Source organism: Haemaphysalis longicornis, unplaced genomic scaffold (genome assembly GCF_048455015.1).
Source record: "Haemaphysalis longicornis isolate Haplotype H1 unplaced genomic scaffold, Haemaphysalis longicornis Haplotype H1 scaffold_13, whole genome shotgun sequence".
Classification (NCBI taxonomy): domain Eukaryota; kingdom Metazoa; phylum Arthropoda; class Arachnida; order Ixodida; family Ixodidae; genus Haemaphysalis; species Haemaphysalis longicornis.
In genome coordinates this window covers 90,634,278-90,661,480 of record NW_027526233.1, presented here as the reverse complement: position 1 = coordinate 90,661,480, position 27,203 = coordinate 90,634,278, and the positions used below count along the sequence as shown (strand labels likewise).

The window sequence follows — 27,203 nt, the reverse complement described above, 5'->3', positions numbered from 1 at the left end:
CGCTCCAATAAACTTCTTTCTCCTTCAAGACAACTGCGTCGTCCTTGGCTTCGTGACATCTGGTAGAGGTGCGGGGTACGCACCCTTGATGACGACCTCTGCAAGCCGCCAGCCCAGTCCAACTAGAGCCAGCCTCCAACTGCAGGGATTGCCACTCGAGCTCGGTCTTCTGCCAGAAGGGCCAAGAGAAGGAATGCGGCAACCAGCACCATGGTGCAAGAACGAGCGTCGCCAATCGTCCTGCAGCAGCTCCGGGAACCACCATCGTTCCGCGGATCCCCTAGAGATGATTCTGAGGACTGGTTGGAGAAAGTGGAGCGCGTCCGCATCTTTAACAGGTGGGATGACGAAGAAACCTACCGCCATATTTTCTTCTATCTAGAAGATACGGCCCGAACGTGGTTTGAGAACCGTGAAAGCTTCCTAACCAACTGGACCCTCTTTAAGAGCGAATTTCTCAAAACATTCGCTACCGTCGTGCGAAAAGAACGAGCCGCCCTCTTGTTGGAAACTCGAACGCAGCACCCTAATGAAGAGGTCATGATCTTCGTCGAGGAGATGAAGATGCTATTCCGACGAGCTGACCCCAAAATGACCGAAGAGAAGCAGGTGCGCTTCCTGATGCGGGGAGTTAAACAAGGGCTCTTCGCTGGACTCATTCGCAACCCTCCCAGAACCGTCGCTGAATTCCTGACCGAGGCTTCGTTGATCGAGAGGACCCTGGACATGCGTTCGAGGCAATACGATCGACAACTGAACGCGTTTTTGGCGAACCCCGTCAACGCCCCTGGATTGGTGGTGGAAGATTTGCGGGAAACGATCCGCGCCGTCGTTCGCGAAGAACTAAGGAAGCTCTTCCCAACCACGCCGCAACCCCAGATCACCTCCATGACCGACGTGATTCGAGAAGTCCAACTCACACTCGGGACTTCTACGCCGTCGGAAACACCCCGCGATAAACAAGCAATGAACTACTCCGCGGCTGTTCGTCGACCCGGCCCTGCTCCAACACGTGGTCAAGAGGCCCCGTCGAACCGCCGCCCACTGTCACCCGCCCGACCCCCGGTAGCCCGAAACGAGATGCCGACGAAGACGGACCTATGGCGAACTCCCGATAATCGTCCTCTGTGCTACCGCTGCGGAGAGGCCGACCACATCTACCGCCGCTGCCCATACAAGAGACTCGGACTGCGTGGTTTCTCCGTTGACGCACCTCGCCCTCTCCCTGGCCAACGACCACGTGAGATAGACGAGTATTTATCTGAAACCAGCCGTGGCCCAGCGCGTTTCAACCGTTCGCCGTCGCCCTACCCATCCCAATCGCCGAACCGCCGTAGCAACGCTGACTTCGCCCGTGGAAGGTCTCCCAGCCCACGCTGGGGAAACTAAAAGCAGCAGCTTCTGGATGTGAAGTTGCTTAACGGCGAAAAACCGGAAACCCTCAAACGACGCAAGGACGCGCCGAAGACAGTTATGCACGACATGCCCTCATAACGACGACCCGACCTAACCCTGACGAGACTCCCGAACACGACGACAGCTATACGGCGCGACACGTACCCAACCTGACCGACACACCCGCTGAGAAGACGACGACAACGACGACGCACAGTGCCAGACCGTCAACAGGCACAAGCTGAGATGCGACGCCCCGACGCACCCGGAACTCGAGGAATGCGGCATCCGACTTCAAGGTGTCTGTCGACGGCTTTGATGTAGTCGCCCTTGTAGACAGGGGAGCCGACTACTCCGTAATGAGCGGACCATTTTCTTCTAAGCTGAAGAAAGTTATGACCAGATGGGACGGTCCATACACACGCACAGCAGGAGGCCACCTCGTGACGCCGAGTGGAACGTGCACATCGCGCGTCACCATAGACGGCACCACGTACCCTGCGGCGTTCGTCGCTTTGCCCAACTGCTCCCGCGACGTAATTCTCGGAATTAACTTTTTGACATACAACGGCGCAATAATCGATCTCCAGACGAAGTCGATAACTTTTTCCTCCGATCACTTCATGACGGTGGAATCGAACCCCGAACACCGTGCAGCTGTAGGGATCGCCGATGATCACGTCACCCTGCCACCCCGCGCAAGCTTGATGATCACCGTCTACTGTGAAGGGGCTGCTCCCGATGTCGACGCTATCGTGGAGAGTGGCCAAAGGTTACTTCTCGACCGCTGTATGTCTGTCGCAAGAGGCATTGCGCGGTTTAAGCAACGGAAATCCAACGTTTTGGTCACCAATTTCACCGAGGAGTACCAGCATTTAAACAAGGGCGCTGCAATTGCGTTCGTCGAAGAAACGCAACATGCAAGTAACGTGACAGCAGTCGCCTACTTTGGACGCGCACCCGACGATACCTTCATGCTTCCGCACCCCTTCGTCGTGAATCCGCTACTACCGCAAGAAGAAAGGAACAAGTTATTGGCTTTGCTGCGTCGCTACAGCGAGTGTTTTTCGTCGAACTCAAAGTTACGTCAAACACCTCTGGCGAAGCACTGGATAACAACCGAGGATGGAGCCCGACCTACCCGACAGTCACCGTACCGCGTCTCTTCACACGAGCGCGAAGCCACGCGAACGGAAGTCGACGACATGCTCAACGACGACATTATACAGCCATCGAAAAGTCCGTGGGCTGCGCCGGTCGTACTCGTGAAGAAAAAAGACGGCAAACTGAGGTTCTGCGTTGACTACCGGGGATTGAACAAGATTACCAAAAAGGACGTGTACCCCCTGCCACGAATCGACGACGCCCTCGACCACTTTTGCCACGCGAAGTATTTCTCATCGATGGATCTGAAAACAGGTTACTGGAAAATTGAAGTGGACGAGAGAGATCGAGAGAAGACTGCATTCTTAACCCCGGACGGCCTATACGAGTTCAATGTGATGCTGTTCGGGCTATGCATGGTACCAGCAACGTTCCAAAGAGTCATGGACACTGTGCTAGCTGGCCTGAAGTGGCACCCCTGCCTCGTATACCTCGACGACGTTGTGGTATTCTCCCGGACTTTCGACGAACACCTCGCAAGGTTAGTCTGTACTCGAGGCCATTCATATGTCGGGGTTGACGCTGAAGCCTGAAAAGTACCGTTTCGCATACGAGGAACTCAAGTTCATGGGCCACATCGTCAACGCCGTGGGAGTCCTACCTGACCCAGCAAAAACATCAGCCATTGCGAACTTCCCAAGGCAGAAAGACAAGAAGGGCGTGCGAAAATTTCTCGAGCTGTGCGCGTACTACCGGCGTTTCGTCGCAAACTTCGCACGCATGGCAGAGCCGCTTATGCACTTGACGAAATGTAGCACCCCTTTTAGCTGGGAAGACAACCAAGAAAAGGCGTTCTGCGAGCTGCAAAAACGCCTGCAAAGCCTGCCCGTGCTCGCTCATTTCGACGAAAACCCACCACCAGAAGACTCTGATGAAGACAGCGCGTTCTTCGGGGTCGTGACGGACAGCGACCTAGCCGCCAAGCAGCATGCCGACCCCGTCTTACGTGTCATAATCGAGTACCTCAAGGGATGCAACGTTGCCGTTCCTAGGACCTTTAAACGCAGCTTACCAGCATTCAACCAGAGAAACTCCGTCCTCGTGAAGAATTTCAGCCCTGGAACAAGGGCGAATTACCTTCTCGTCATCCCCGCGGACCTTCGTGATGACATTTTGGAAGCGTTCCACGACGACCCGTCTTCTGGACATCTCGGCACAGCCGGCACTATTGGAAAAATCAAGGCCAGGTACTACTGACCCGGCCTTACCTCTGGCGTCACCCGCTACGTCCGGAGCTGCCGTGACTGCCAGCGACAAAAAACGCCGCCGACAAGACCCGCCGCACTTCTGCAACCAATCGCCGTCCCATCGAGACCATTTCAACAGATTGGAATGGACCTTTTAGGCCCGTTCCCTACGTTACGATCACTGAACAAGTGGATTGTCGTAGCGAGAGACTACATGACGCGCTACGCAGAGACCACCGCTCTTCCGAGTGGAACTGCACAAGAAGTGGCGAAGTTCTTTATAGTCCAAGTTGTGCAGCGAAATGGATCCCCGGAAGTCCTAATCACAGACCGCGGAATGGCATTTACTGCGGAGCTGATGCAAGGAGTATTACGCTACAGCAACACGACGGCGTACCACCACGACGGCGTACCACCACCAAACTAACGGACTAACAGAACGTCTGAACAAGACAATCGTAGATATGCTGTCAATGTACGTTGACGTTGAACATAAGACTTGAGACGAAGTGTTCCCGTATGTCACGTTTGCGTACAACACGGCTATCCAGGAGACGACGCAGCTGACGCCGTTCGAGCTTGTCTACGGTAGAAGGCCGGCTACGATGCTCGACGCCATGCTTCCGCACGTAGAAGACAACGACCTCAACGCCGACGTCCACGGATATCTTCAACGTGCGGAGGAGGCCCGCCAGCTCGCTGGAGTTCGTATAACGGACCACCCGCTGGTGGATGCGGGCCGCTACAACCTTCGATGTCGAGACGCCGAGTACCAACCAGGGGATCGTGTGTGGGTTTGGACTCCCATCCTACGACGCGGACTCAGGGAGAAGGTCCTGCGACGGTATTTCCAACCCTACCAGACTCTACGACGTGTTGGCCAACGTACCTACGAAGTGATCCCCGATGGTGACTCCGGCACATCACGACAACCCACGCGGCCTGACGTCGTCCACGTGGTTCCCTTAAAACATTTCTACGGACGATGACGAACTTTTATTTTCATTTGCTCGGACTGTCTCTTATATTAGCATCGGGTCCATGCACTCTTAAAGGGGGGGTAATGCCGCGAACCATACATTGGGTTTGTTTATTTGTGTTTTGCTTTTACCGCCCGGCTGCGCCGGTCTGTGTTATCTCTGCGCCTAGGAAAGCGCGTTTTCCATTCTTTTTTTCTGTGCCACCTGTGTTATCTGTTGTAATAGGGAGAGCATTCCGATCTAACGTGAACGGCCCATAATAATCTTCTTGGATCTGCTATGTTCTCGATGCGAATCGACGTTTCGAGAACCATGCGCGCCGAAAGATAAAAAGCCTGCAGTGCGGACGCCCGGGCATTCGATAAGACGACACTTGCGTTTGTAATGAACGCCAAAAGTCTGGAATAATTTTCGTTGATCTACATTGTTCGGGATGCAAATATACGGCTCCTGAACCACGGGTGTCCAAAGATAAAGGCGTGCAGAGCAGACGCCGCGGTATTCGATTCATCAATGCACGCCCACTCACGCCTTTTTGGTGAGTGCTGCATTTCTGCCTTCCTATTTTTTTAGTTATTAGGGAGCACAAGTTCGCTCCAGTAAACATGCTTTTTTTGAAGACATTTGCGTCGTTTTTGGCTTTGCGTCGAGGATACGAAACCTTGGAGTGCGTGCAGTGATCGCTCGTCAACGACGACAAAGAGAACGGTGGGTGCTCGGTTACGCCAGACGTTTGATGCGACACCACCTCGGAAATACATTTACATCATCACACCACGTCTCTTCGTCGCCATAAAACCATATATATTGTTGCGTTGATTGTGGACGCGATTGATGTAATCATCATAGGCGCTCGTGCAAGGACAATTCTCCGTTGGGGATATTCGGCTTGGTGCACGCCCGACGACGCGAAGGCAGAAGTATCGCTTGGCGCACGGGCCGATCGAGTATCGCGTCGGACACAGCTTGCTTGGCACGAAGAACATCGGCTTCTCCGCAGGTCTAACTGCTCGTTAGTGGTCCAATAAACCACGCTTCAGTTTGGTGGAGTGTGCGGGTTCGTTCCCAGCGTGACTCTACCTTCGCATCGCAAGACTCCGATACCACATCCTGGAGTTACGAAGCAGGCGGCTACAGCCCATGATGCAGCTGAACACCGACCGGGACATGGCACCGCAGCCCATCATGTGTTCGGGTGTGCTTCGCCAGCGCGACCCCCCTAACTTCGATTGAACGGATGACAACGACGTGGAGGAGTGGCTGTCGCAGTACGAACGAGTAAGCGCGCACAACAGATGGGACGATCGCATGAAGCTTAATGACGTTGTGTTCCATTTGGACCACCTAGCCAAGAAGTGGTTCCACAACAACGCCGACACCATGGCTACCTGCGCTGAGTTCAAAAATCGTATTGTCGAGGTCTTCGGCCGTCCCGCCGTAAGGAAGCTTCTTGCTGAGCAGCGTCTCCGCACACGAGCACAGCGTGCTGGAGAGACCTCCACAAGCTATATCGAGGATGTTGTGGACCTCTGCAACCGTGTTGATTCAGCTATGGCGGAAGCAGAGAAAATTAAGCACCTGATGAAAGGAATCGATGATGATGCTTTCCAGATGCTGTTAGCGAAAGATCTGCGAACCGTTGCTGACATCATCACCCACTGCCGAAGCTACGAAGAACTCCGCAGACAGAGGGCGCTTACCCGGAACTCTTCTGCACAGGGAGAGCCACTGTCGAGCTTGACAGAGCCGGGGCCGATGCATCCTTGATGCGGCAGCTTCAGCAGTTTGTTCGCGAAGAAGTCGCTTGGCAAGTGTCCCTTCTTACCGTGGAGCCTGGATCAACGATGCAACCGTCTGTTCCTGGCCCATCTCCACGATACGCAGTGCCTCCGCAGTCTACCGAAGTGACTCCTTCCGTTGTCTCGCCGACGCTTCCAGCGCTTCGCCACATGATCAAGGAACAGGTGGCTGAGGCACTGCCACCCACTCTATATTATGCACCCCTCACGTATGCCGAAGCTATGGGGAGACCGGTACAGCCAGCTGGGACGTCTTTTCGGGCCATGCCACCAACCCCGCCACGCTCTGCGGTACACAGAAATCCGCCACCGGTGAATCCGTGGCGCACGGCTGATAATCGCCCCATCTGTTTCGCCTGACGACTTCCAGGCCATGTGGCCCGTTACTGCCGCCGCAGCGTGCCCGGGATGAATGATGACGTTGGAAACCACAGATTTGGCTTTGGCTCTCCACACGGGTCTCCGCAGCTAATGACAGACGTGTCACCAAGGTCGCCGTTGCCTGCCTCCGGTTACAACGATTTTAGCCGTCGTGACGCCGATAGCCGCCGTTCAAGCTCCCCACGTCGCCGTTCACTATCGCCGATGCGACGTCGTTCAAGCCCAACTGAACAGGAAAACTAGCCGCCGCAGTTCCGGAGGCAAGAGCTGCGCGACTTTCGAACTGCAAAAGGCCTACAAATGTAATCGACGTGTCTGTTGAAGGTGTATGTACAGTCGCACTAGTCGATACAGGCGCAGCCGTCTCCGTTATTACCGCCGATATTTGCCGCTCGCTTAGAAAAGTTACGACGCCACTGCCGCAATTTTCGTTATGTACCGCAACTGCGCAACCTGTAAAACCTTTGGCAGCCTGCACGGCGCGTGTCACGATCCAAGACGTCGTGTACCCCGTTGAGTTCCTCGTGCTGCCATCCTGCTCCCATGACGTCATTTTAGGCTGGGACTTTTTATCTCGCCATCGCGCAATAATCGACTGTGCGCGTTCGCAAGTAGAATTTGATTCTCCCTTGGACGCGCCTTACGACGACCTTCAGTCCGCTGCCCCAGCAAAGCTCACCGTGGCTCACGACACGGACATCCCTCCCCGCTCGGCTGCTCTCGTACCGCTCTGCTGCTGTTCAATTCCCGACGCACCTGTTCTTTTTACGCCGTCGCCCTTATTTCTCCATAGAAAATCGCTGTCCCTGCCATTCGCCCTACTGACAGTTCATGCTGGCACGAGCGCCATAGTCGTCACCAACGAGTCCTTGGAGCCCCTTCGTCTCCTGCACGGTGAGGTCCTTGGCTGCGTCGAAGTTGTTCGGCCACACCTTGTCACCGCCGTACCAGCCGACTTTCCGTCATGGGTTCCAGTGGCTGGACTGAGTCCTGCCCCGTCAACACCAGACCTGTCGCCTCCGGACATTGGCGCTTCGATCGATCCTACACTCAGATCGGACCAACGAGTGAGGCTCCTCGCTCTGCTATATCGGTTCCGCTCTTCTTTTGACGGCGCAAAGGCACCGCTGGGCTGAACATCTGCAGTTGCCCACTCCATCGACACCGGCTCGCATGCACCCCTGCGCCAACGACCGTACCGTGTGTCGCCGAAGGAGCGCAGCACTATTGACGAACAGGTGAACGATATGCTCAAGCGGGGAGTAATTCGGCCCTCCAACAGTCCCTGGGCGTCTCCCGTGGTGCTTGTCACAAAAAAGGACGGCTCCATCCGCTTTTGCGTAGATTATCGCCGGCTGAACAGCAAAACGCGGAAGGATGTCTATCCTTTACCACGGATCGACGATGCCCTTGACAGTTTACAAGGCGCCGAGTTTTTTTCTTCCCTTGATCTGCGGTCTGGATATTGGCAGGTACCCATGGCGGAGGCCGATCGCGCGAAAACGGCGTTCATCACTCCTGACGGCCTGTATGAATTTAACGTCATGCCGTTTGGCCTGTGCAACGCTCCTGCCACGTTCGAGAGGATGATGGACACTATTTTGCGGGGCCTGAAGTGGAAAACGTGTCTTTGTTATCTCGATGACATAGTCGTTTTTTCTCCCGACTTCGACACTCATTTGAGGCGCCTGGAGCAGGTTTTGACTTGCCTTGCCAATGCCAAATTGCAACTCAACATGAAGAAATGCCACTTTGCGGCGCGAAAGTTGACCATACTGGGCCACGTTGTGTCGAAGGAGGGAATTCTTCCTGACGCCACCAAACTTCGTGCGGTCACCGAGTTCCCTAAACCGACCACCATGAAGGCTCTACGGAGCTTTATTGGTCTATGTTCTTATTTCCGCCCCTTCATTCGCAATTTTGCCGCCATAATTGCGCCCTTGATGGCGCTTCTCGGCAAGGAAAGCGGTATTGGCGCTTGGACGAGGGATTGCGATGAAGCCTTCGCGAAGTTACGGCGACTTCTCACTTTCCCGCCTATCCTGCGACACTTTGACCCGACCGCGCCAAAAGAAATCCACACGGATGCCAGCGGCGCCGGAATCGGTGCAGTGCTTGCCCAACGCAAAGCTGGTTTTGACGATTATGTCGTCGCTTATGCCAGTCGTACGCTCACCAAAGCTGAGGTTAATTATTCGGTCACGGAAAAGGAGTGCTTGGCCATCGTATGGGCGCTTACAAAATTTCGGCCATATTTGTACGGTCGTCCTTTTGACGTTGTGACGGACCACCACGCATTGTGTTGGTTGTCGTCGCTCAAGGACCCGTCTGGCCGCCTTGGTCGCTGGGCTCTACGCCTTCAAGAGCATGACATACGTGTGCTGTACCGCTCCGGCCGGAAGCATTCAGACGCTGACGCTCTGTCCCGCTCCCCCCTACCGGCGGAAGACTCGTGTTCCGTTTCTGTTGATGACGCCCTGTCGTCCCTAGACATCACGGACATGCCGGCCGAGCAGCGCAAGGACCCTTGGATTGCCTCGCTTATTGCCTTCCTCTCAGGCGTGCCCTCTGCTCAAGAGTCGCGTGAGCTGCGCCGACAAGCTGCCCACTTTGCACTCCGCGACGATATGCTCTTCAGGCGCAACTACCAATCGGGAGGTCACAAATGGTTACTGGTGATACCTCGCCATTTGCGCATGGGCATACGCGCATCCTTCCACGCTGACCCCAGCTGCGCGCACGCCGGTGTGTTAAAAGCGTATGAGCGGCTTCGCCTACGGTATTACTGGCGGGGAATGTACACGTTCGTCGGCAAGTACATCCGGTCATGCATCAACTGTCAGCGGCGCAAATCCCCTCGTACTCCTGCGGCGGGCCCGCTGCAGCCATTGCCGTGCCCCGAAAGACCGTTCGACCGCATTGGGATAGACCTTTACGGTCCCCTACCCTGCACTGCCGCTGGCAACCGTTGGGTCATTCTCGCGGTGGATCACCTAACGCGCTATGCAGAAACCGCTGCTCTAGCAACTGCCACGGCACGTGACGTCGCGTCCTTCCTGTTACGCGGCTTCATACTTCGCCATGCTGCTCCTCGAGAGCTGCTCAGTGACCGAGGTCGCGTCTTCCTCTCGGGAGTCATCGAAGCCCTCCTGCGGGAATGTCGAATTATTCACCGAACTACGTCGTCTTACCACCCGCAAACCAATGGACTCACAGAACGATTTAACCGCACTTTGGGTGATATGCTTTCGATGTACGTGGCGCCGGACCATTCTGACTGGGACGTGATACTTCCTTTTGTCACGTACGCCTACAACACGGCCACGCAGACGACGACGGGATTCTCACCTTTTTTCCTGCTCTACGGACGGGAGCCGGCATGCACTCTTGACACAATTTTGCACTATCGCCCAGATCAGACCGAGTTCGCACCCATTTCGGAAATAGTCAAGCATGCCGAAGAGTGCCGTCAGCTCGCCCGCTCGCTCACATCTGAACACCAGCAACACCGGAAGCATAATCTCGACGCTTCCACCGCGGTTCCAACCTATAGGCCTGATTCACTTGTCTGGCTTTGGGTCCCATGCCCTACACCTGGTCTCTCACCGAAGTTTGTTGCAAAATATCATGGACCCTACAGAGTCGTCAAGCAAACTTCACCAGTGAACTACCTCGTCGAACCGGTTGCTCCCGCACCCGACCGTCGACACCGTGGACGCGAAATAGTTCACGCCAACCGGCTGAAAGAGTATTACGATCCTGTGGTCTTCTCGTCACCTTGAGTCGCCAGGATGGCTCCTTTTCCACCGGGGGCGGATATTGTAGCATTGATTGTGGACGCGATTGATGTAATCATCATAGGCGCTCGTGCAAGGACAATTCCCCGCTGGGGATATTCGGCTTGGTGCACGCCCGACGACGAGAAGGCAGAAGTATCGCTTGGCGCACGGGCCGATCGAGTATCGCGTCGGACACAGCTTGCTTGGCACGAAGAACCTCGGCTTCTCCGCAGGTCTAACTGCTCGTTAGTGGTCCAATAAACCACGCTTCAATATATATATATATATATATATATATATATATATATATATATAGTAAATAAAGTGTCGGATACACAGCAAGAACAATAAAAAACAACGTTTACTTACGTGGCTGCAACGGGACTTGCCTTCAACCGAGTACAGTTATATGATTTTGCTGTCACAAACATTTGAAACACACTTCTTATATAGCTTTGCAGAAAACTGTGAGAAGGAGCGTAATATGTTTCGGAAATGGAGACTATGCTTGCAGTCGGGCTGTGACTATGGTACAACAACAACAAACAACAACAAAAAATGGAAACAGCGAGAGATAAAAGGATCATATTAACAAAGCACCGCTCAAGGTTGCACCACTACGGGGCAACGTACATGGCGTGGGCTTCAAATTCAGCCAGTGCGGAAAACTGGACAATCGCGGTTTCAAAAAGAAGGGAAGAGTATACAGTAAGGTATTCATTGGGTGGGGAGACTGGTTGGGGCGGAAGCGAAGATGGGTGTACCCCCTCTTCCCCCCACCTTGCGGATGGAGAGAATAGTTATAGGGCACGATAAGAGCATTGCACCGGAGCTGGCAACTGAACAGGAAATAGGTATGGGTATAGATCACAAAGGGTTTGACATTCCAAGCGATAGTGGGAACGCCACCTCCTTCCGAAGGACAAATGACATTGTTGATCCACATGAGGCTAATAAAGCTGCTGTATTTGGAGAGTTTCTGCAAAATCGGATGGGAAACTCAAAGGTAGGAAATTAACATTGTTATAAAAATTATGAGGCCGCCAATTTCAGTCGAGGGATAAGCACGTTCGTTTGCCGTAACTTTCATTGATACCAAGCGTCGCTGACCCAAACTTATAATTGAGATAAGATTCCCGAACAACGCGGAAGTGGTGGGTTTTGAAAGCGGATTCTAAAATTGTTGCCTTAGAATGTTCAAATGCATGCCCGAGACTGCTCACATGTCTTGACAGGGGCAAATAAGAGCAGCTTTTTGCACGAGAACGGTGATTATTGAGCTGTTTTCGGAAGGGCGTTTCAGTTTGGCCGATATGTGGTTGCCTACAAACAGTGCATTCTAGAAGGTATACGACATTAGCAGAGTCCCAGTTAAAGTTAACTTTTATATTTACGAAGTAGTCTGAAGCCGTGCTGGTGGCGCGCTGTGAAGTGGTCATGTGTCGGCATACTTTACAGCAGGGTTTATTACAGGGCATGCAGGCATTAGTTTCCGGTGGTTGACACGAGAGTTAGAAGAACGTCGCCTGATTTCTTATTGCGCCGGTAGACAACGCGTGGTGGATGAGGGAATATGCTTTTTAAGCATCCACTTTGCATTATGGTATTGTGATGTTTTTTTTAGCGCGGGTGACACTTTTGGAGCGGAGGATGAGTGGTTTACAACTCGGTTATTTTCCGGGTTACCGTTCAGGGCTTTTTTCTTACAGATTTTGTTACGGTCTAATTGGTTGCCTCCTACAATAGCGTCGTCGATAACTTGTTCGGGGTATTTCTTATTGAAGAGGGCGGTCTTGAATTCTCGACAGTTTGAGTCTATGTCATCCTGGATTGAGAAAATTCTCCTAAATCGGTAGGCGTGGCTGTAAGAAATTGCTGTCTGGCAGTGTCTTACATGGCTACTTTGAAAGTGCAAATATTTGCGCCTGCCTGTCGGTTTTCGATACAGTTTAGTTTGAGTCCCACCTTGGGAGGTATTAATGGTGACGTCAATATTTTACACTGTGTTCGAAAAGGAATGAGCAAGGGAAATACTAGGATGGGCTAGGTTAAATGCCTTAATGAAGGCAAGGAGCTCCGCGTCACCGTGTTGCCAGATCATGAATATGTGATCAATATACCTTTTGTAGTATAGTGGCTTTAAATTTTGGGTGTCAAGAAAGTTTGATTCGAGGTGAGCCATTAAGATATTGGCGTAGTTACGTCCGATTCAAATTCCCATTGACGTTCAGCTGACTGGCACGTAATGAACTACATCGAACTCAAAATTGTTAATTTCAAGAATATTCCTAAGGAAAGTTTGGAGAGCAGAAGAATCGATAGGTTTGTCGCATTAAAACTTCTCATACGCAAGGGCTACAGCGGCGATACCATCTTCATGAGGGATGTTAGTATACAATGACGCAACATGGAGGGTGACTAGGAGAAAGTGATCAGGAAATTTAATTTTTGAGGTGTCTGAGAGAAAGTCATTGGTATCCTTAATGAAGGAGGGAAAGCTGGGCGGATTGTCCAAAATGAGATTATCAACGTAGCGCGAGAGGCTTCTGGTAACAGTGTCAATGCCAGAAACAATGGGGCGCCCTGGGTTGTTCACCTTCTGAATCATTGGAACGAGATAGAATTTACCGGCTATTGGGCTTAAAGGGATCAGGTAACAAGCCGTGGTTTCATTTGTTGTTTTATTTTAAACAAGCTCAGCAAGTTTATTCTTTGAAATTTCTTATATTCTTGAGCGGGATTTTTTGGTAATGTTTTATAGAACGTCGATACCGATAGTTGTTTATTGGCCTCGTTAACATAGTCGGTTTTGTCGAGAATTACGATGGCGCCTCCCTTGTCGGCAGGTTTAATAATTCGGTCGGGACAGCTTGCGAGTTCCTCCAGGGCTTTCTTTTCGTGGGTAGTCATGGTGCGGTGGAAATAAATTTGTGTTTGGTATGCTTTTCGCACATCGCGTTGGACAGCTTTGATGTACATTTTGTGGCAACTATCACGCTGTGTGGGTGGGGTCCACTGCTTATAGCTAGGTAGGGTGCTGCGGGCTTCGTTTGTCGTAGGGTGATCGTAGGAGTATTTTCGTAGCCTCATGTTTCTAGCAAAATTATCCAAGTCCTTAAAAAAATGAAATTCATGAAAACCACCAGTAGCCGGGCAAAAGTTTAGGCCCTTTGACAAGACGTTCATCTGAGCTGGGGAGAGGGTTATACTTGAAAGATTCATTACATTCCTGGTACGACGTTCTTTTGTGATATATATATATATATATATATATATATATATATATATATATATATATATATATATATATATTTGTATATATATATATATATATATATATATATATATATATATATATATATATATATATATATATATATATATATATATATATATATATATATATATATATATATATGTCGCGACGGCGACAGAGAGATGAGAAGACACACGTCTGCACGCTACAGCGCCGTGGGCCCAAACTGGAGGCCCCGCTTTATTCCACGCTCGTGCCCAGCGCGCACCGCAAGCGCGTGGTCAGCACTCGCCACTCGTGGCTCAGCCTCAGCGTCATCGTTCCTGGAGCGTGCCCGTTTGCGGCAGCAGACGACGCAAGCTGCTGGGGCGCCGCCACATAGCCCCCCCCTCTTCATACGGAGTGCAGGCAAAACGGACAGTCTTTGCGCTGGGATGTTCGCGGGTGGGGCTGCGAACGGAGGGGAGAGTGGTGGTGTTCAGGGTGGAATGGTGGATGGTGGTGTCGAAGGCAGGTGGTGATGATCTGATGAACGACGTCATGCTTCACTGGCTTTGTCCAGTCTGGAGGGGCAGTCAGGGAAGGAAACTCGGTGGTGGTGATGATCTGATGAACGACGTCATGCTTCACTGGCTTTGTCCAGTCTGGAGGGGCAGTCAGGGAAGGAAACTCGTTCAGCAATTCCCGGTACGGAGAAGGTAGGTCGCAAAGAAGCGTGAATGCGAACGGATGGACTGGAGACGATTTGCCGATGACAGAAAGGCCGGTTGTGGCGTCCAGGATTCTTTTTCGGGCCATGTCAACCAGGAGGCCGAAGTGCGAAAGGAAATCGGCTCCTAGAATGGCGTGACTCACGTTGGCCACGAGGAAAATCCAGCGGAACGCACGGCGTAGGCCGATGTTTACCATCAGGAATTTTTTTCGGTTCACGGGAATGGTGGACTTGTTAATACTAGCTTGGAGATGGCACAGTGGTTCTTGAGTGCGGTCACAGGAATTAGTGGGGAGCACACTCACTTCAGCACCAGTGTCAACTAGGAAACGTTGACCACTGGTTGCATCTGTGATGTAGAAGAGGCGACTGTCGCTGGCTTGAGAATCGGTCGCCTCTTCTACGTTGCAGCGGAGCCATGTACCCAGAATGGACCATCCCCGCGACGCCAGCGGTCCTTCTGTGTCCTCCGCTGCCTCTTCACCTGGCATCTCCGCCGTCGCTTGCCGTTTGCCCCCCTTCAGCGCTAAGCACCCCGACGTGTGGTTGCTTCAAGCCGAGGCAAGCTTCCGAGTGAGTCACATCACGTCCGGGTCGCCAATGTCGCGACGGCGACAGAGAGATGAGAAGACACACGACTGCACGCTACAGCGCCGTGGGCCCAAACTGGAGGCCCCGCTTTATTCCACGCTCGTGCCCAGCGCGCACCGCAAGCGCGTGGTCAGCACTCGCCACTCGTGGCTCAGCCCCAGCGTCATCGTTCCTGGAGCGTGCCCGTTTGCGGCAGCAGACGACGCAAGCTGCTGGGGCGCTGCCACATATATATATATATATATATATATATATATATATATATATATATATATATATATATATATATATATAGCGATGAATAAGTTCCGGGATTCGGTTTCAAAAATACACGAGAGGGTAGACACACGTATGAAAACGATGATCGAACTAACGTTTCGACCGGGGTCCGGTCTTCGTCTGACGAAGACCGGACCCCGGTCGAAACGTTAGTTCGATCATCGTTTTCATACGTGTGTCTACCCTCTCGTGTATATATATATATATATATATATATATTTATATATATATATATATATATATATACATATATATAGGTCGGGTTTCTTCTTTCATGGGTGAGTTCAGCAGTGACCATAGCCAGGAACGATAACGTGTTGTCCCTTTTGTTGTAATATTTATTTCCCAATGGTTTCGGAATCAGGGGTTCTTTTAGAATGTACATAAATCTTCTATACACCCGCTGCATATGTGGGACTCATTTCTTCTAACCTCGTCAAGAAAGGAGAACCCTAGGCGAAGGTGAGGCAGAGGAAGAAGTAGAACAACATTTCCTAAGAATACATCAGTGCCAAGGCATGGTGTAGAAAGAAAAATGATAAAATGAAGAGACATATGCCAGCTGGAAGCAGTCCCAATTCTGACGTTGACAGAGAGGAACAGGACACACAAAGGACAGCCAATGCATGTCTACAGGAACGACCACGCGTTGAGTTGATATAGAAATAGTGAAAACTTCTAAGCCCGAGGGGAATAGTGCTAAAGATAATGGTAAAAAGAACGAAAGCAATTACGAAAAGACACTTACGATTTGAGAAAGGTCTTAGACCTACAGAAAAATGTCACATTGCGCACAGTGCACTTCGGAAAGCTCAATAGAAAAAGGCGAACATGTAAAAAATCATGAAGGAGGACGGGAGGGCGGAGGCGCTGAAGGGGGTACTAGGGTGGACATAGACGCGTACACTTCCCCGCCAAGCTGCTACTGCCCGGCCCCCTTGCACTCCCCTCGGGAGGAAAAGGACATAGTATTGAAACGCCGCCCGGAGAGGGCGGTACCGAAAAAGGCACCATTGCGCCAGACACTGGCTTTGCGTTACCACAGCCGACGGACCGCCGTGGCGTCCCCAACCTCGCATTACTCTCAGAGAAGGCCGAAAATGGGACAAAGATAAGTATGACAAACACCTAAAAGAAAGACGGAGAAAAAATCATGAGAAAACGCCACACATCTTCCCACGAATTATCAGCTGGCATAGCTCGCCCCAGACATAGTACTCACTCAACGTAAGGTTTTGAATGTGTTAGCTGACCACGCCACTGAGTTCTGAAAAAAAAGAAAAGTGAAGGGGTCTGAGGTATCAATTAAGAGGGAAAGTTAGTTGAGTTAGTTGCTTCAGGCACGAAAGGTTTCTTGGGGTATCATTGATTTGTGCGCGAGTGATTAGAAGTTGTGCATGAAAAACAATTCCTTGTTTTAAACGATCAAGGTTACTTCGAAAGCGTAATTGCAGCAGCACGACCTTGACGTCTTGGAGTCTGTAGTTGGGAAGTCCGAGGTGCAGTGAAAGTGGTAAATTTGGTTTTGATGCCACGCCTCACGACCTGTGTTTGGCAAACCGCAAACAAAAAAGTGTTCCTCTTTGAACTGTGAGGACAAACCTCGCTGCGCAGTTTTTCACAAAAATGACAACCCATTGCGTTGTCTGGTGGGCCAGTCTTAGCCACCACTATTAGGCACCTAAGGTTTTTTTCCTCGCCAGTACACGACTCTGGGCACTGTTTCCAATGTCCTGCACAACCGATTTCTCTGTTTTATATGTTGAAATGTTTGCTAAGTATGTTATTATCTCGGGGAGCCACTGCTGAGTAGGTCAGTGCAAGGTTGGTTTGAGATGTGCTGTGAGTTCGTTGTATGCACGGCCCTGAGATAGCTGCAGTGCGATTTGGGCTTCGTGCTCGCTCTATTGTGTCTTCAAGAACATTTATGGGGTAGTTCTCTTCCAGAAGAATGACTTTGAGTTCTTACGTATGATCATGATAGTTGATTTTTATTGGCGCAAGGCCGACTATGGGCAAAGAGCGCCAAAGAAGAAGTTACTGAATTGTGATGAGAACGTACATACTAAAACATGTGACTAAAAGTAAAAGTGATGCAAAACAAAAAACAATGGAGATGGCAGGTGTATAGGGCCAGGATGATCACACGTGATATGACAAGAGCTGCAGAAAGTTCACCTCAGCTAAAAACTTAAAAACACGCTGACTAGAAAACATGGGTTCGTCGGCTAAAAAATATGATGGGTGCAAAAGAATGTGTCGTCTGTAACATTCAGGGAATTGTTTGTGTCGTGTTGTGTCAAGTGCCTTGCATGTGATTAGTATGTGGACTACGGATAGGCCCTTTCCACACCTGCTACACGTGGGTCCCGAAGTTCCAGTAAGCAGGTGGGAGTGCGTCGCATGTGTGTGGCCTATCCGCAGCCTAGCCAGGGCGACTTCAGTGTATCTGTTGTGTGAGTCAGTTATGTAGCGTCCCAGTTGTGGTTTTATTACGTGTAGTTTGTTGTCTGTTTGTTGACTCCAGTGTAATTGCCATGTGTTACGAAGCTGTCGTCTGATGTGTGTCTTTAGGTCGGTGTAAGGTACGGTTGTTATGTCAACTGTGGTCATGAGAGCAGCAGCACCGGCCATTTGATCAGCGGTCTCATTGCCAGGTATCCCACAGTGACCTGGTACCCAGCATATGGTTATTTCAAGATTTGAGGCATATGCAGACATTAGTACCTTGAAAAGAGAATTTATCACATAGTTTTTAGATGACCTTCCTAATGACAGTGCCTGTACAACGCTTTGAGAGTCTGTGTACACAATTGACTTAAGAATTTTATGTTTGACGATGTGGGTTGAAACGAGTAAAATGCCATATGCTTCTGCCATGTAAATACTGTTATGATAATTCATTCTTTTTCTTACTCTAAAATTTGGTCCGTGCGCTGCACAAGATACTGTAGAACCAGTTTTCGGCGCATCACTATAGCATTCTGCGCACCTGTACTTGTCCTGCAGTAACAGGAAGTGCTGCAGAATTGCATCCTGGGTACCCTATTTTTTTCTACAAGAGTGAATGACAGGTCGCATGATACAGAACGAAGATGCCATGGTGCGATGAAATTATGAATGGGTGTCTTGTGCGTGTCTGAAAGGGGGACATTGAGTGCACAAGCCTCCTCCCTAACTCTGAGAGAGAACGGTAAGAGAATAGATGGCCTGTTTAAAAAGAGTTGTTAATGTGATGTATCGTTCATGGTGGGATTAAAAGGATGGTTGGTCAGAGACACGATCTTGGATGCATACAACAGGTCAACATACTCCCGCTGATGCCCTAGGCGCCATTTGTCGCACTCCACATAAAGACTTTCATCAGGGCTAGTGCGGAATGCGCCACATGAGAGGCGAAGGCCAAGATGCAGCACTGGGTCGAGCATTTTCAGTGCTGTTTTTGTAGCAGACCCATACACGACACTGCCATAATCGAGCCGAGACCCCGCCAAGGCCGTGTAAAGGCGCAGCAGGAGTTGTTTGTCGGCCCCATAAGATTGATGTGAGAGGACCTTAAGAATATTCATTGTTTATAAGCATTTGCATTTGAGCTGTCTGATATGCGGGATGAATGTAAGCTTTTCGTCGAGAAAAATGCCTAAAAACTTGTGTTCCTTGTTCACAGGAATCGACACGCTGTTAAGAGTAATGTCTGGGTCTATGTGGACCCCGCGCTTCCTAGAGAACACAACGCAGGAGCTTTTTACAGGATTCAATTTAAAACCATTCTTGTCTGCCCAGCCGGCAAGCTTCTTGACGCCGAGCTGGACTTGACGTTCGCAGATGGACATATTACATGATTTAAAAGATATCTGGACGTCATCTACATACATGGAGTACGAAATTGTAGGCGGCAGTGCGTTCCCAAGGGAGTTCAGTTTTACTATGAAGAGAGTGCAGCTTAGAACTCCGCCTTGCGGCACGCCATTTTCTTGCACGTGTACCTTTGACAGTGCAGAGCCAACTCTGACGCGAAAGGTTCTCTCCGACAAAGAGCTAGCAAGGGTGTTAAACATATTACCAGAAACACCGAATGACTTCAGGTCAGTAAGGATCCCGTAACGCCAAGCGGTGTCATATGCCTTTTCTAGGTCGAAAAACACAGTTAAACAGAACTGTTTATGAATGAAGGCATCCTTAATATATGACTCTAGTGCCACAAGTTGATCATTCGTGGATCGCCCCGCCCTGAAGCCTGCCTGGCAGCTCTTGAAAAGGCCGTTATACTCTAAAAGTACACGAGCCTCCGGTTTATCATCTTCTCGAGACGCTTGCACAGGCAGCTGGTCAGGGCAATGGGTCGATAGCTAGCAGGAGAAGAAAGGTCCTTCCCTTCTTTCAAGAATGCTACAACTATGGCATCCCTCCAAGGCTTTGGAATGTGCCCCGATAGCTATATCCTGTTGAAAAGGTGAAGAAGTGTTACAAGAGTGTCTGTGTGTAAGTTCTGTATCATTGTATACGTAATGTTGTCTGGGCCTGGAGCTGAGGGTTTACACGTGCTCAGAGCCCCCCTCAGCTCATGAAGCGTGAACTCGGAGTTATAAAAGGTGGCTGACCTGTCATTGTCATGTAAAGGCTTCTTTTCGGCCACGAGTTTGTGTTTCATGTAGGTGTTTGTGTAGTGTTCTGAACTGGAAACGTGTTGGAAGTGTTGTGCGAGTGTGTCAGCCTGGTCTTCGAGTGTGTCCCCTGCTGTACTGACCAGAGGCAGGCTGTGTGTTTGATGTCCCTTGAGTTTGCGTATTCGTGTCGATAATTTGCGTGTGTCTGTGTAGGAGTTAATTGATGTTATGAATGTACGCCAACTCTCCCGTTTTGCCTCACGGCGCACACGTTTTCCGAACGCCTTGGCCCGTTTGAACAAGAGGAGGTTACTCGACGTATGGTACCGGCGAAGGATACCCCACGCCTTGTTCTGGGCCTCTCGCGCCCGCCTACAGTCCTCATTCCACCACGGCCTCCGCTGGTTGCGCGGGGCTACAGAGGCGTGGGGAATGGACCTTTCGGCGGTGTCGACGATGTGCGCCCTGAACAGTTGAGTAGCTTCTTCAACGTGTAGGTGTGTTATGGACATGTAGTGTAGTTTGGGTGTCTCTGTAAATGTATTCCAGTTAGCTCTTGCTTCATTAAACCTTTTATGGGAAGATGGACTGCTGGGGCCTGTACCTATATGCGTTAATGAAGTGGGGAAATGGTGACTACCATATGGGTCTGTGCCCACACCCCATTGAAGACATGGAAAGAGAATTGCAGAACCAATAGCCAAGTCAAGATGTGAGTATGCGTTGTGTCCTATGTTATGGTATGTAGACTGTTTCTTGTTGAAAAGGCATGCGCCAGAGGATGTTAAAAACTTCTCTATCAGGCGACCTCGGGCATACGTGCGAGAAGAGCTCCAAAGAGAGTTGTGAGCATTAAGGTCGCCTGTAAGGATGTATGGTTCGGGCAGCTGGTCAACCCGCGCCTCGAAGTCAGAGCTCGTAAGTGCTACATCAGGAGGAATGTATATGGAGCATATCGTTATCAACCTATTAAATAATATTGTGCACACGGCTAGAGACTCAAGGACGGTGTTCAAGGTGACAGGGTGGCATGCTAAGGATTTGCGGGCAATTATGGCCACACCACCAGAAGAGTGTGTGCAGCCATCCCTGTCTTTCCTGTATACCAGGTAACTATTCAAGAAATTTGTGTGTTTGGAATTCAGATGTGTTTCCTGGACACACATTAAACTTGGCTGGTTGGCATGCAGAATCTCATGCACGTCGTCAAGATTATTCAGAAAGCCTCTGCAGTTCCATTGAACTATGTTTTCTCTTCCCATTATGATGTGTTAGAGCTACTGGAGTGTGATTATTTATGTAGGGTCTTTCGGGGCTTGCACTCTTGGGAGGGGCTTTTTTGCCTTCTCTACTTACCTGGACGGCGCGGCCCATTCCTTCCGTTGCGATGAAAGCCGGAAGGGCTCGACGTCCATGTCGTCATCTGAAGGCAAGGGGGTGCCCAGCGGACTGGGCCCCCTTGACGTGCTACCCTTTCGGGTGTTCTTTGCCTGCGCTGCCAGTGCCGAAGGCGTGGGGAGCACCACAGGTGGCACAGACAGTGAGGGCGGGAAGGGGGTCACTGCGACTGCCTCCGTCTTCATCTCCGTGCCCTTGCGTGTGCTTTGGGCCGGTGGAGAGGAAGCAGTGGATGCAGCGGCATCCCCAAAAAACGTTGTTGCAACCACAGCCGCTGCTGGGTGAGCGAGCGGTGCGGAGGCGGGTTGGGCTGCCATAGGCAACCCAGGGGGGAGGGGGTGGAGGCGGGACCAAGTCCGACTCGCGGTACTGGGTCCCCGCCGAAACCAAACGCCGCTCCGCCCCCCGGCGAGCTGCGTCGGCGTACCTGCCCAGAGGAAAGGAGGCGAACCTCTTTCGCGCCTCTGGGAAGGTGATTTTTTCGGTTATCTTAAGGTTAATGATTTTTTTTTCACGATGAAACTTTTCACAAGCGCGATAGGATGCTGCGTGTGGACCCTGGCAATTCGGGCAGGTTAAGTTGGTTGCAGTGCAGTTGTCGGAGAGATGATCGTGCTGGGCGCATTTGACACATGTTGTTCTGCCTCGACAGGAGTTGTTACCATGCCCGAACCTCTGGCACTTGAAACAGCGCCTTGGGTTCGGGATGTACGGCCGGACAGAACAACGGATGAAACCTGCGTTGACATGCTCGGGCAGTGTGCAGCGGTCGAAAGTCAGGATCAGATGTTTGGTGGCTATTTCTTTGTTCTCTCTCCTGATGACGATGCGCCTTACTGCTGTCACGCCATTTTTTTAGGCCTTTGAGCAGATCAGTCTCTGTCTCGGTTAGGAGATCTGCCTCAGGGATCATACCTTGACAACTGTTGAGGCTGCGGTGGTGTGTGACCCTGATCTCCAGATCTGCCATGCCGGTTTGTTGCAGGAGGATTGCGGATTGCTGCTGGGTTTTAACTTCAACTAGCACTTCACCAGTTCTCAGCTTTTTGGCGTCATATGTGTTGCCGATGATACCTTCAAGGTATTTAGAAACAAGAAATACAGATTGAGAGGCAACCGGCTTCTATTTGTCCACAGATTCAATGATCAAAAAACGAGGGTAGTTATCTGGCTTTGGGAGCGAGATAGAAGGCAAAGAAGGAAAAGATACTTCGGTGCGGCCCTTTTAAGGGGGCCGATCACGTCTGGGGGGGTTTCGATTTATCCATATGGCATAGGAAAAGCAGGGAGACGGGGGTACTTTCTTCTTTGACCTTACCCTGGTAGTCAAAGAGGTCCCGGAGCTCCCTGCCGGGTGAACAGACAGGGAGCCCATCCGCCGGAGCTTGACCTGGGCTCCGACAGCCACCGTTTGTGGTTTCTAACCCTCCACCTATAAAGACATCGCCACGGTTGGATCCAGCTGATGTTTGGGGGCTCGGGGTCCGCGGTATCGCCAGTACCGTCACCAAGATTGCTCAAGGTGCCCCGTGAGGGGGGTTCTTACGTATGCTTGTCAAAGTCACAGCCGTTCGAGCAAATTTTGAGGTATCTATTGGCCTGATAGTACGGAAGGCAAGTCTTACAGTGGTGGGGATGGCTGCTATGAAAATGGAGGTATGTCTGCTGGTCTGTTGGCTTTTTGTATAGTGTTGCAGAAATGCGGTTGTTGTTTACAGACGCTGTAACATCTAGGAGAATAACGACCTCGTCAGATATCTCACGGGTGAAGCTGATTGAAGGGGGAACTGCTATAAAATTCCTAATAAATCTTACGAGGCTTGTTGTTCCAGACCTCTACACAAGAAATAGACCGTCTAGAAACCTTCTGTAAAAATGGTTTTATAGTGCCGTTCTCCAGAAATTGAATTTCCAACGACGCAGTGAAAATGTTTGCAGAATTTGGGGCCATTCTGGTAACCATTGCTTTTCCAGCGAGTTGAATGGGATACCTTTTGTCAAATTCAAAGATATATAGATTCCATACTGGGCTGAGAAGGGCAGAATGTGTGTTACCGATGTCTTCCGAGGACTGGCACTATATACATCCATCCATACACGTATATATATTACTTTGGAAAAGGTAGCAGCCTCAGACCTCTGCCAACGTTTCCACAAGAAGACTTGTCTTTTTTAAGGCATCAGGGTTCATCTCTGGCACACTGTTTTATAGATAGAGATTGAGTTTGATAGGAAGGGTCCGTTGACCCAATCCGCTGCCCTCCTTTGAGAGAGAAAGATAGTGACAAGGTTGACAGTCAAGAAAACCTCAGAAATAATAAGCGGGAATGCAGTAGGTCATACAAACAGATGAAGAATTTTGAATCGGCAGTATATATATATATATATATATATATATATACAAGAGAAGAAAAACTTCGAACAAGGTAAAAGCACGATTGTGGCCTACGTTTCAGCAAAGAGAACTTGCTTTCCTCGGGCCCTGAGGAAAGCAAGTTCTCTTTGCTGAAACGTAGGCCACAATCGTGCTTTTACCTTGTTCGAAGTTTTTCTTCTCTTGTGTTCTCTACCATCTTCAAAGTTCTACTACTCCCTATATATATATATATATATATAAATATATTGTTGTGACTTCCTCGTCTTCACCACTTCCAGCAGACGACGCTGATCATCATCATTTTCATCATGCTCTTCACGAGCTGCCGCATGCTATCGTGGCTGCGTTGGCTCGCGCCACTTCTTCTTCTTGTTTTCCATTAAAGCCTCATCGGATCACGACGTGTCGCTCCCCTTCCTGAGAATCGCGCCGCAGCTGGAGGACCCAGAGGTCCAACACATGGTGCCGAGAACCTGGGACTTCTAGACGACGCCAAGCCCATCGACGCACGGACCCGCGAAAGCCCAGAAAAAGACGCGGCGGCTGCGATCTTGGCGAGTTCCCAGCTGCGTGCGACCGAATGGAACGACAGCTTCGACGACGACGCAGCCTACGGGCGTAACTGGATGGCCTTCTAAGGGATGCGGAAGGCCACATAAGTGGAAACAGAGAGGCGACGGCAGGAGCGGTGAGTGTACTGCTCGAACGAATCAATGCATTTTATGGCCATATAGAGAAGTTGGACGAGGCGATCTTTGAAGAGACACCGGGGGATCTAGTAGACAGCGAGACAACAGACACGGGACAATACCGCGACAAGGTTGTCAGTGCTACCGCGAACCTTCGTCTCAAGCTGCAAGAATCCCGGTCTTCAACGCCACGTCCGACGACCGTCCACCCATCACCGACTGGCAAATGCAAGCTTTTTCAGCTAGAGCTCCTCACATTTGACGGGAACCGCAGATCGTGGCAGCGATTCTGGACACAGTTTTCGGCAGCCGTCCACAACAAGGACGAGCTCAGCACGGCTGACAAGTTTACCTACTTGAGCAGCCTCGTGACTGGAGCAGCTGCATCAGCCATAGCCGGACTGCAAGCTACCGATTGCTGCTACAAGGACGCCATCGAGATCCTGAAACAGCGCTTCGGAGATGACCGCATCATCTTGCAAGATCATCTGCGAGGCCTCCTGGACTTGAAGCCGGTGTCATCGTCATCCGACGTCCGACAACTGAGGCAACTTGCAACTTTACGATCGGGTCCAGGTGACATTCGCAGCCTCAAGGCGCTTGGCACGAGCTCCACGACATACTGCACCATGCTTCGGGAAATCCTGCTAAGGGTTCTACCGACAGACATGGTCTTGCGGTTCCACGAGGGGCGCAAGACGCCAGTTTGCCCAGATGGCGCTTCATCGAACCCACACGGCGACTCATCCGGTTTAACGGCCTCCCCCGACAAGGAGCTTCAAGTGCTTCTGGAATTCTTCGACCACCAGCTTATGTGTCGAGAGGCTGTTGCTGAACGCGCGGAACAGAAACTTCATCGCACCCCAGAGAAAGAAGCACGAAAACGAAACCACCCATGTGATGTTCCCACGGCAGCTGCTCTGCGAAGATCAGTGAACCCGCCGCAGCAATGCTTCTTTTGCCACTCTGGAGCACACTCTTCCGAAGCCTGTGATGCCAAAGAACTCAGCCTTTCGTGCAAAAAGAAGATGCTCGCTAAAGCTGGACGATGCTTTCGTTGTCTCAAGAAGGGTCACTTGGCGAGAGATTGCAGAAGCCAGCTAAAATGTGGCAAGTGCACGAGAAGGCACGCAAGATCTGTGTGCCCTGCAGACAGCAGTAACAACGACATGGAGGACGTGACGTCTACACCGGTCAACCTGGTCGCGAAACAAGCAGGCTCCGTCGTGCTGCTGCAGACACTCTCAGCCACAATAGCAGGCGCGAAAACGTCAGGACGCTACCGAGTTCTGTTCGATGGAGGAAGCCAGCGGAGCTTCATTACTGCCAGTGCTTCTGAAAAACTTGGTTGCAAACCGCTGGGCGAGGAAACGTTGACCGTAGGCGTGTTCGGTGGTCAAAAAACGCGGAAAACAATGAAGAAGGTGCGAGTTCTCCTTTTCGCTGCAGACAACAAACATCCAATCCGCATCGAATCCCTGGGAGTGGACACGATTTGCAGCGAAAACATCCCTGTACCAGAAGAAAGAGTTCTAAGGGAGATGAATAATATGCACATCGATACAAAGGCTCTTTCGGTACAAGGAGTGGAGGATAAACAGATTGCGGTCCTCATTGGGTCAGATTATTATTGGGAGATTGTGACCGGTGCAGTGAGGCGTGTGCATGGAAAGTTGAAGGCCGTAGAGACCAAACTAGGATGGACAGTTCAAGGTCCACTGCCTGCTGCAGCCGACATCATTCAGTGTGCCAGTGCTGTCGTGCTTCGGTCGTCCGTGGAAGATCAAAGGGTCTCGAAACTCGTGACTGATTTCAGGGACCTTGAAAGCGTCGGAGTCAACACCCAAGACGGACGAGTGACGAACAGCGATTCGGTGCTGCCTAAGTCAGAGCGCATCTCCCCGATTAAAGTAAACCGGACATCGGAACAACCACACCAACCACTATCGAAGATTGATCGGATACCTTTTCGAGCTACGGCGAGTCCTCTCTTCATAACTGCGACTTTGAAGCACCACTTTCTGCCCGCCGAAAACCGCTACCCACAAGCAAACCGACCACCGCCATACTGGATGTGTATGAACGATTCGCTCATAGGAGACAAAATTGATGAAGAAGCGATGGAGAACAAGGAAACAGAGATCATCCAACAAGCTTCCACGAACTTTTGTGAACCAGCCAGTAATGACCCTATTGTAGACGCCTCCCTAGAACAAGGAATGCCTCCGCCGGAAAAACCCCTCTGCTCGCATCCCGGAACCCTAAAAGTGCTGAGGCCTCGGTGCAACAAGCAGCTGGACACCTCTTCGTTCAAGAAACGGGACATCGGTCACGTCATCGTGGAGCACCAATGCACCATCGAGGCGTAAAGCCTACTGTAAATCTGCGTGAACGAGTTTCTCCAACATCATCCCAGTGGAGAAAGCGTGCAGAAAAAAAGGTGAAAGCTCGAGACAGAAGGTTTTATACCGAGCCGAAAGTGAAACTTACAAATTTACGGGTGGCAGACAATGAACACAGGAGAAGAAACTAAAATGCCGGGACGTTTAGTGAGGAAAAGAAAAGAATGCAAAAACTTCCCTCCACCGAAGGATGGAGACTTGCAAACA

The 27,203-nt window shown here is 50.8% G+C and overlaps 1 protein-coding gene across 1 annotated transcript; it reads left to right on the top strand.

Annotated features, from left to right (window-relative positions):
* The first annotated feature begins 210 nt into the window (after positions 1 to 210).
* LOC144163947 (uncharacterized) lies at positions 211 to 26,963 on the top strand. The gene is made up of 2 exons (XM_077694596.1): positions 211 to 1,273; positions 26,863 to 26,963. Exons 1-2 carry the CDS (start codon positions 211 to 213, stop codon positions 26,961 to 26,963), a joined length of 1,164 nt encoding a protein of 387 aa, XP_077550722.1.
* Positions 26,964 to 27,203: the final 240 nt, after the last annotated feature.